The 11,143-nt window shown below is 38.2% G+C and overlaps 1 protein-coding gene across 3 annotated transcripts in view; it reads right to left on the bottom strand.

Moving 5' to 3' along the window:
* Positions 1–11,143, bottom strand: part of crtc1a (CREB regulated transcription coactivator 1a) — a 132,656-nt gene that overhangs the window by 8,457 nt on the left and 113,056 nt on the right. For all 3 annotated transcript variants that reach the window (XM_032566466.1, XM_032566467.1, XM_032566465.1), the window contains 2 exons: positions 673–756; positions 404–581 (listed from right to left, as the gene is read on the bottom strand). In XM_032566466.1, the coding sequence (XP_032422357.1) occupies positions 404–581; positions 673–756 (262 nt within the window). The remainder of the gene's footprint in view (positions 1–403; positions 582–672; positions 757–11,143) is intronic.

Below are 11,143 nucleotides of genomic sequence, written 5' to 3'. Positions count from 1 at the left end.
AATATGTATGATTTCAACCACTCCAGACCAAATCCACCTTTGGGTAAATAAAGTCCCCTGACCTAACCAAACCTAAAACTCTTTGTCTGTAAATCTGTTCTACCCAGAACTCCTCAAATGTTACAATTTTAGCTTCACTTTGTTCAAATTACTGTAAAAAAAATCTGCTATTAGGCTCCTTTTGCTGTCCAGTTATTAATTGATTAATCCAAAATCAATCACAAGCACTGTATTGATGTTAAGTCAAGCAGAAAGGCCTGACTTAAGTTTAAGGAAGTGATCAGGTGTGCAGACTGGACTCAGACAGTGTAACAACATGAGGCTCACAGACAGAACTCTGCAGTTTCAGACGAAACTGAAGATTTCTGCATGAGCAAGTCTAGACAAAATGTTGAAGCGGCACCTGTCAGAATGATGTTGGGGATGTTGCCATGGCTACTGTAGCCCAGCTGCTGGGAGTCCTGAAGGTTGCAGTGGCTGGTCAAACCCATCATAAGAGCCTGGGAGTAGTTGAGGGTGGAGGTCTGGCTGTACAGGCTGTTAGAGCTGATGGGGGTCTCCATCATGTTGAACTGCTCCAACTGGAAATCACAGAAAACAATTTCCATTCCAACCTGCGTGTATTCTTTTTGTGAAAACACACACACGTGCACGCACACACACAGCGTGGACCTGTTGTGAGAGAGTGCTGGCCTGAATGGACGGCAGCTGCTGGTCGTAGAAGTCAGCAAACACACTGCCCAGGATGGAGTTGTGCTGCAGCAGAAAAACAAGATCTGATTGTTATTTCTTTCCAAACTCCCGAATGCTCCGAGTGACGATGAGGAGGGAGCAGTGGAAACACGGTGGATGGAAAAAAATACAGCAATACGAATGTTTCAGGTCACCTCACAACAGGGGTCTCCAAAGTGTGCCTCGGGTGCCATCTATTTACACATCCTGTTAATCGTTTAATATTGCAGAATAGTTTATTGTAGAATAAGAAAAAAAAAATTTTTTTGTTTGTTATTTTTGTTTTCATTTATTTTAACTTTTTTTTTTGGTGACTCTTTTTGACTCAACTGTTTTGGCCTACGTGACAAAAAGTTTGGACACCCCTGCCTTACAATAATGCAAAATACTTATCTTCATTAAGTTGTATATGTTTGTCAAACACCATTACAAACCACTTCATTCATGTATTAAAATAAATATCAGCCTTTTTGAAGTTACTTTTTTTTCAATCCATCTGTTGGAAGTCTTCTGTAACTCTATTTGACATTTTTAGCTTGAAGTAGATTTATTTATTTATACAATTTTATATTGCAAAATTTCCCCCTCCCTCCAAGTGACATAAATAAAACAAGACGTATACACAAATTAACTCAAAAAATGAAAAAACAATAACTTATCAAAAATAAATATAACCCAAAATATTTTTTTTACCATATGTCATATAATCACATTCTCATATTCTGATGTAGAATAAAAAAAATAAATCCAGCCATCAACACCAATGTCACCAATCTCAGACTCTCTTGAGTTCATAAAAGATTGTAAAAATAAAAATGATTTTGCGGTTACAACAAATGCTAAAGTAATGCAAAAATGGACATATTTTCAAAGTAAAAAGGAACCTTCCAGACAAAAAATTGCACTTCTATAACAACATCAGTGATGTGAAACCATCCAAGGACACCTTGAGTGGTAGCAGATTTTGCGGTGAGCCAACATTTTAATGACTGTTGACAATCATTCTGTGGGATCACCATCATCTACAGACAACCTTTACAGTCCTCAGAGCCATTTTTTGCCCTCTGTCCTGTTAAACAACTCAAATGTTCCATGACTTTCTGAAAAAAAAATAACCAAATTTTTAAAAATAAATATCTGTTACAGGAAACTTGTTTTAATTTTTAAAGCACTGCCATTTTATTTCTATTTTCAGGTTTTAAAATAAAGAAAAACACCCATTGTTCACAAAACATGTGGATAAATACATTTTGTTCTATGACAGCAGTTTGATGAAGAAAGTATGATCAACATGGAATCAGGTACCAGCAGATTTTGGCTAAACTTTGGGAATTTGAAATTCTTGCCTAACTATATTGTCCAGCTTAAGTCTGGTATGTTTGCTAATGGCTATGCTGTGACAATGCCATAATAATCTGGTCCATGCACAGACACACAGTTAAAGTGAAATCAACCCAGAGTCTTTTCAGCCTGGATCTCTTGCTCTAGAACATTTCAGATTGTACGGTAACTGAAACTAGAAAATTTCGGAAGAAATTTAGCCGGGGCCTGCCAAGGCGCGCCCGTGGGGTTCGGGCCCGGCGTCGTCACGCCACAAATCGGCGTCGACGCTAAAGAACGCCGTGACGTAATCAGTGGCACGCGGAGAACCGCAAGAACGTTAAGTGAGGCGGACGTGCACCATTCGGTACGATTTAAAATGTTGTCAAGGCTTTTATTTTGGAAGTTTTGTTAAACTTCATTTCAAAGGGCCAAACTAATCCCATGCGTAATAGTCCTTGGGTTAAAATAGTTATATAATGCTCAAAACACAAGTAGCTGATGTAAAAAAATGCAAGGCTTTTATTTTGAAATTTTCAGTATGCTTCATTTTTAAGTTCCGAACTAATACCACGTGTAAGAGTGCTTTGGATGAAAAAGTCAAAAAAAGCCAAAAAGAGCTATTACCTCATGTAAAAATATTCAAGGCTTTTATTTTGAAATTATTATTATGCTCCATTTTAAAGTTCCAAACTAATCCCATGTGTAACAGTGCTTTGGATGAAAAAGTCACACAAAGCCAAAAACAGCAATTACATGATTTAAAAATATTCAAGGCTTTTATTTTGAAATTTTCATTACGCTTCATTTTAAAGTTCTGAACTAATACCATGTGTAACAGTGCTTTGGATGAAAAAGTCACATAAAGCCAAAAACAGCAATTGCCTGATGTAAAAATATTCAAGGCTTTTATTTTGAAATTATTATTATGCTCCATTTTAAAGTTCCGAACTAATCCCATGTGTAACATTGCTTTGGATGAAAAAGTCATATACGGCCAAAAAGAGCAATTACGTCATGTAAAATATTCAAGGCTTTTATTTTGAAATTTTCAGTATGCTTAATTTTAAAGTTCCAAACTAATCCCATGTGTAACATTGCTTTGGATGAAAAAGTCATACAAAGCCAAAAACAGCAATTACATGATGTAAAAATATTCAAGGCTTTTATTTTGAAATTATTATTATGCTCCATTTTAAAGTTCCAAACTAATACCATGTGTAACAGTTCCTGAGTTAAATCAGTTATATACAGCCCATAGCAGCAAATAGTTCTAAAGGCCAGTTCAGTCCTGATCTGTTTCAACTGAGGGTTCCACTATAGATAGAACTACAATGATGCGTATCTGTAGTCCAAACCAGCAGCCAATAGCCTCTTGAGATCCGTTGCTATGGCAAATAATGGTCTCAGCAGGGTGTGAGCTCTGAGCTCTGAGCTGTCAAACACACAATTGTGTGTTTGAGCAAACACGTTTTACTGACAAAAAGCATTGGAAACAAATCCTTCCTGGTCGGGAACCGTAATACATATTCGAAAAGCGTTTTAAGCGTATGACAGTTCAATGTGTCTTCTGCGATAGTCCCGAGATTCATATCTGTACCTCACTCAGAACATTTACAGCGATGAGAGAAAGAAATGTTGTGCCCAGATCTGAAATTCTATTCAAATACATGGGAGAGAGCCTCAGACAGCCTCAGAAAATCCTGTCGCATGACTTTGCTCTGAAGCACCGTGACAGAAAACCGTACGATCTAGATAAATTTCGAAAAGATTTTACCGGAGCAGACAGGCGTATCAATGTCAGGACCGATTTTGATACTAATCGTGCGATATTTGTGGGCGTGATGGCGATTTCAAAAATGATTTGGGTTGAAAAAGTTGTCTTGATCTCTCACTCTAATCAGCGAGAAAAGCACTCTAACTTTAGAAAAAATGAGAAACTTTGGGTCGCTTAGAGGCAAATTGTGGACAAACCGTAACTGTTATCGACGAGCCGTCTTCACTTTCGAAGAGATCACAGACGTATCTACAAAATGAAATTTGAATGGCATTTCTACGTGAATTAGTGACGACACAGAAAATCCTCAAAAATAGGGTATTTCCAGGATTTTTCCCATTGACTTATAATGGGGTTTTTTTCGTAGTTTTTTGCGAATTATGTCGCCACGTTAAGCCCAAATCCCACCAAAAGTAATAGCAACAATGGCGTGAATTTTCTGCACGTTTTGATACCTCATTTGTAGGTGTGCACCCAGCGGTATGAGCCGCATTAACGGTTACGGAAGAAAAATAAAGAACTATAACTAGAAAATTTCGGAAGAAATTTAGCCGGGGCCTGCCAAGGCGCGCCCGTCGGGCATGGGCCCGGCGTCGTCACGCTACAAATCGGCGTCGACGCTAAAGAACGCCGCGACGTAATCAGTGGCACGCGGAGAATCGCAAGAACGTTAAGCGAGGCGGACGTGCACCGTTCAGTATTATAAAGTAAGTATATCAGCTAAAATCAGCAGAAACGCTAATGTTAGCGTCATTGCTTTCATCAGTATGTGGGAAATCACTAGGATATTTTCTGTAATTGATTTACTCCATTCAGTATACTAAACATTGCTAAAAAGTAAAATAAATAGCTAATAGCTTATTGAAGCTAAAATGCTAACGCTAATGAACCTTGCATTGAACTGTTTAGTAACAGTTCAATGCTCATAAACTGCAGGAAGGCAGTTCATTAGCATTTACCTAATGATTGTCACAAATATAAATTTTCAATAACGCACACACACACAACATATTACAGTTTAAAAATATATATTGACCTTATGTTAAAGATTTCTACAAACATTTTACAGGTAAAGTTTACAATGAACCAAAATTACAACATTTAAAGAATACCATAAATTTAAGAATCTAATGTCTCTGCAATAAAAAGAAATTGCTATCTTTTTTATTTTTAAACAACACCTCATATTGTTAAATAACTGATTTTATGTATTCAAGTTTTAAATATTACATTTGAGTTTGCATGGATGTAAAATTACTGCTCAGTTTAAAAATTACAGTATCTTTAAACTGAGCAGTTTAAAAAAATGCTCAGTATTTTTAAACTGCTCAGCTAAACTTCGCTCTTTAGCTCGTTAGCTTGTCGATGTTTCAGTTTTATTCGCTGGGAAAATTATTCTTTGTCTGCTTTGAAGATAAGCAGACAAATAATAAAAAACAAGTTTTGATATTAACTCTCAACTTCATTCACAAAACTTTTTCGTTATTTATTACGCAACGAACATGCATTTCACATAAGAACAAAACAATGAGGTGACGTTGCCTGTCCTTGAACACAACGCTGATCCCTCTTCACCCTGTCACCAACTCACACACATCCTCATTGTGTTGTGTTCTGTAAATAAACAAAACACAAGCAAAATCAATAAACTATATGCATATTCCAGTATACTGAGTTTTGGTTTTACATTCATTCTATTTAAATGTAGTTTGTTTGTGCTTACCAATGTTTTCTGGCCGGATGTCAGGCACCGTTTTCCCCTGGTCAGTTCGTCGATGTCTGGTTTTAGTTCTATTCTGTGGCAATCCGCAAAACGGCGTGTAGGTTTTCGTCAGTAATGCGCGATCTGTGCTTGGTCTTGTTTAAAGTCATTATTGAAAACATCTGTTCGCACAGATAGGTGCTTCCAAACGTGGACAAAACACGAGCTGCGTGGAGTCGAAGCTGTGGCATCAAATCAGGGGCAGTAGACGGTAAAAGTCCTCGATTGAAACATCACGGGACTTCGCTCTTTAGCTTCTTAGCTTGTCGATGTTTCAGTTTTATTCGCTGGGAAAATTAATAATCAGCTTGAGGTGACTCTGCTGCACTCTAGTGGCGAGAAGCCGTAATGTTGGTTGGTAAGAATCGGAAGGCATTATGGGATATGTAGTTTGTAGTCAATTCGTGCTCAAAACCTATTTTAAGTCAATCAATGGGGCTGTAAAACGGTGGTAGGGGGGAGAGGGCCACATAAAATGACGTAGCGGGCCACATGTGGCCCGCGGGCCTTGAGTTTGACACATGTGCAATAGAGGATCTATCTGCTGCTCATGCAAAACAGTCTATTTTAATCCCATGTGTAATAGTCATTGGGTTAAATCAGTTATATAATGCTGAAAACGCAAGTAGTTGATGTAAAAATATTCAAGGCTTTTATTTTGAAATTTTTGTTAAGCTTCATTTCAAAGGGCCAAACTAATACCATGTGTAACAGTGCTTTGGATGAAAAAGTCAAATAAAGCCAAAAAGAGCAATTACATGATGTAAAAATATTCAAGGCTTTTATTTTGAAATTTTCAGTATGCTTCATTTTAAAGTTCTGAACTAATACCATGTGTAAGAGTGCTTTGGATGAAAAAGTCAAATAAAGCCAAAAAGAGCAATTACGTCATGTAAAAATTTTCAAGGCTTTTATTTTGAAATTATTATTATGCTCCATTTTAAAGTTCCGAACTAATCCCATGTGTAACAGTGCTTTGGATGAAAAAGTCATACAAAGCCAAAAACAGCAATTACATGATGTAAAAATATTCAAGGCTTTTATTTTGAAATTATTATTATGCTCCATTTTAAAGTTCCAAACTAATACCATGTGTAACAGTTCCTGAGTTAAATCAGTTATATACAGCCCATAGCAGCAAATAGTTCTAAAGGCCAGTTCAGTCCTGATCTGTTTCAACTGAGGGTTCCACTATAGATAGAACTACAATGATGCGTATTCGTAGTCCAAACCAGCAGCCAATAGCCTCTTGAGATCCGTTGCTATGGCAAATAATGGTCTCAGCAGGGTGTGAGCTCTGAGCTCTGAGCTCTGAGCTGTCAAACACACAATTGTGTGTTTGAGCAAACACGTTTTACTGACAAAAAGCATTGGAAACAAATCCTTCCTGGTCGGGAACCGTAATACATATTCGAAAAGCGTTTTAAGCGTATGACAGTTCAATGTGTCTTCTGCGATAGTCCCGAGATTCATATCTGTACCTCACTCAGAACATTTACAGCGATGAGAGAAAGAAATGTTGTGCCCAGATCTGAAATTCTATTCAAATACATGGGAGAGAGCCTCAGACAGCCTCAGAAAATCCTGTCGCATGACTTTGCTCTGAAGCACCGTGACAGAAAACCGTACGATCTAGATAAATTTCGAAAAGATTTTACCGGAGCAGACAGGCGTATCAATGTCAGGACCGATTTTGATACTAATCGTGCGATATTTGTGGGCGTGATGGCGATTTCAAAAATGATTTGGGTTGAAAAAGTTGTCTTGATCTCTCACTCTAATCAGCGAGAAAAGCACTCTAACTTTAGGAAAAATGAGAAACTTTGGGTCGCTTAGAGGCAAATTGTGGACAAACCGTAACTGTTATCGACGAGCCGTCTTCACTTTCGAAGAGATCACAGACGTATCTACAAAATGAAATTTGAATGGCATTTCTACGTGAATTAGTGACGACACAGAAAATCCTCAAAAATAGGGTATTTCCAGGATTTTTCCCATTGACTTATAATGGGGTTTTTTTCGTAGTTTTTTGCGAATTATGTCGCCACGTTAAGCCCAAATCCCACCAAAAGTAATAGCAACAATGGCGTGAATTTTCTGCACGTTTTGATACCTCATTTGTAGGTGTGCACCCAGCGGTATGAGCCGCATTAACGGTTACGGAAGAAAAATAAAGAACTATAATAATAAAGAGACACCTTGTTGGGTGTAGAGTAATAGGTTCCTGCCATTGCTTTGCATGGCAGGCCCCAACTAGAAAATTTCTGAAGAAATTTAGCCGGGGCCTGCCAAGGCGCGCCCGTCGGGCATGGGCCCGGCGTCGTCACGCTACAAATCGGCGTCGACGCTAAAGAACGCCGCAACGTAATCAGTGGCACGCGGAGAATCACAAGAACGTTAAGCGAGGCGGACGTGCACCATTCAGTATTATAAAGTAAGTATATCAGCTAAAATCAGCAGAAACGCTAATGTTAGCGTCATTGCTTTCATCAGTATGTGGGAAATCACTAGGATATTTTCTGTAATTGATTTACTCCATTCAGTATACTAAACATTGCTAAAAAGTAAAATAAATACCTAATAGCTTATTGCAGCTAAAATGCTAACGCTAATGAACCTTGCATTGAACTGTTTAGTAACAGTTCAATGCTCATAAACTGCAGGAAGGCAGTTCATTAGCATTTACCTAATGATTGTCACAAATATAAATTTTCAATAACGCACACACACAAAACATATCACAGTTTAAAAATATATATTGACCTTATGTTAAAGATTTCTACAAACTTTTTACAGGTAAAGTTTACAATGAACCAAAATTACAACATTTAAAGAATACCATAAATTTAAGAATCTAATGTCTCTGCAATAAAAAGAAATTGCTATCTTTTTTATTTTTAAACAACACCTCATATTGTTAAATAACTGATTTTATGTATTCAAGTTTTAAATATTACATTTGAGTTTGCATGGATGTAAAATTACTGCTCAGTTTAAAAATTGCGTTGTGTTCTGTAAATAAACAAAACACAAGCAAAATCAATAAACTATATGCATATTCCAGTATACTGCGTTTTGGTTTTACATCCATTCTATTTAAATGTAGTTTGTTCGTGCTTACCAATGTTTTCTGGCCGGATGTCTGGCACCGTTTTCCCCTGGTCAGTTCGTCGATGTCTGGTTTTAGTTCTATTCTGTGGCAATCCGCAAAACGGCGTGTAGGTTTTCGTCAGTAATGCGCGATCTGTGCTTGGTCTTGTTTAAAGTCATTATTGAAAACATCTGTTCGCACAGATAGGTGCTTCCAAACGTGGACAAAACACGAGCTGCATGGAGTCGAAGCTGTGGCATCAAATCAGGGGGCAGTAGACGGTAAAAGTCCTCGATTGAAACATCACAGGACTTCGCTCTTTAGCTTGTTAGCTTGTCGATCTTTCAGTTTTATTCGCTGGGAAAATTAATCATCAGCTTGAGGTGACTCTGCTGCACTCTAGTGGCGAGAAGCCGTAATGTTGGTTGGTAAGAATCGGAAGGCATTATGGGATATGTAGGTTGTAGTCAATTCGTGCTCAAAACCTATTTTAAGTCAATCAATGGGGCTGTAAAACGGTGGTAGGGGGGAGAGGGCGACATAAAATGACGTAGCCGGCCACATGTGGCCCGCGGGCCTTGAGTTTGACACATGTGCAATAGAGGATCTATCTGCTGCTCATGCAAAACAGTCTATTTTAATCCCATGTGTAATAGTCATTGGGTTAAATCAGTTATATAATGCTGAAAAAGCAAGTAGTTGATGTAAAAATATTCAAGGCTTTTATTTTGAAATGTTCAGTATGCTTCATTTCAGAGGGCCAAACTAATACCACGTGTAACAGTGCTTTGGATGAAAAAGTCACATAAAGCCAAAAACAGCAATTACCTGATGTAAAAATATTCAAGGCTTTTATTTTGAAATTTTCATCAAGCTTAATTTTAAATTGCCACACTAATCACATGTGTAACAATTGCTGGGTTAAATCAGTTATATAAAGCTCAAAAGAGCAATTTCCTGATGTAAAAATATTCAAGGCTTTTATTTTGAAATTTTTGTTAAGCTTCATTTCAAAGGGCCAAACTAATACCATGTGTAACAGTGCTTTGGATGAAAAAGTCAAATAAAGCCAAAAAGAGCAATTACATGATGTAAAAATATTCAAGGCTTTTATTGTGAAATTTTTGTTAAGCTTCATTTTAAAGTTCAAAACTAATCCCATGTGTAACAGTTACTGAGTTAAATCAGTTATATACAGCCCATAGCAGCAGGTAGTTCTAAAGGCCAGTTCAGTCCTGATCTGTTTCAACTGAGGATAGATAGAACTACAGCGATGCGTATTCGTAGTCCAAACCAGCAGCCAATAGCCTCTTGAGATCCGTTGCTATGGCAAATAATGGTCTCAGCAGGGTGTGAGCTCTGAGCTCTGAGCTCTCAAACACACAATTGTGTGTTTGAGCAAACACGTTTTACTGACAAAAAAGCATTGGAAACAAATCCTTCTTGTTCGGGAACCGTAATACATATTCGAAAAGCGTTTCGAGCGTATGAGAGGGCTATGTGTCTTCTGCGATAGTCCCGAGATTCATATCTGTACCTCACTCAGAACATTTACAGCGATGAGAGAAAGAAATGTTGTGCCCAGATCTGAAATTCTATTCAAATACATGGGAGAGAGCCTGAGACAGCCTCAGAAAATCCTGTCGCATGACTTTGCTCTGAAGCACCGTGACAGAAAACCGTACGGTCTAGATCAATTTCGAAAACATTTTACCGGAGCAGACAGGCGTATCAATGTCAGGACCGATTTTGATACTAATCGTGCGATATTTGTGGGCGTGATGGCGATTTCAAAAATGATTTGGGCTGAAAAAGTTGTCTTCATCTCTCACTCTAAGCAGCCAGAGACGCACTCTAACTTTAGGAAAAATGAGAAACTTTGGGTCGCTTAGAGGCAAATTGTGGACAAACCGTAACTGGTATCGACGAGCCGTCTTCACTTTCGAAGAGATCACAGACGTATCTACAAAATGAAATTTGAATGGCATTTCTAGGTGAATTTGTGACGACACAGAAAATCCTCAAAAATAGGGTATTTCTAGGATTTTTCCCATTGACTTATAATGGGGTTTTTTTCGTAGTTTTTTGCGAATTATGTCGCCACGTTAACCCCAAATCCCACCAGAAGTAATAGCTGGAATGGCGTGAATTTTCTGCAGGTTTTGATACCTCATTTGTAGGTGTGCACCAAGCGGTATGAGCCGCATTAACGGTTACGGAAGAAAAATAAAGAAGAACTAGAAAATTTCGGAAGAAATTTAGCCGGGGCCTGCCAAGGCGCGCCCGTCGGGCTCGGGCCCGGCGTCGTCACGCCACAAATCGGCGTCGACGCTAAAGGACGCCGCGACGTAATCAATGGCACGCGGAGAACCGCAAGAACGTTAAGCGAGGCGGACGTGCACCATTCGGTACGATTTAAAATTTTTGTCAAGGCTTTTATTTTGGAAGTTTTGTTAAACTT

Source organism: Xiphophorus hellerii, chromosome 6, assembly GCF_003331165.1.
Source record: "Xiphophorus hellerii strain 12219 chromosome 6, Xiphophorus_hellerii-4.1, whole genome shotgun sequence".
Lineage (NCBI taxonomy): Eukaryota > Metazoa > Chordata > Actinopteri > Cyprinodontiformes > Poeciliidae > Xiphophorus > Xiphophorus hellerii.
This window is presented reverse-complemented; position numbering and strand designations above follow the sequence as displayed.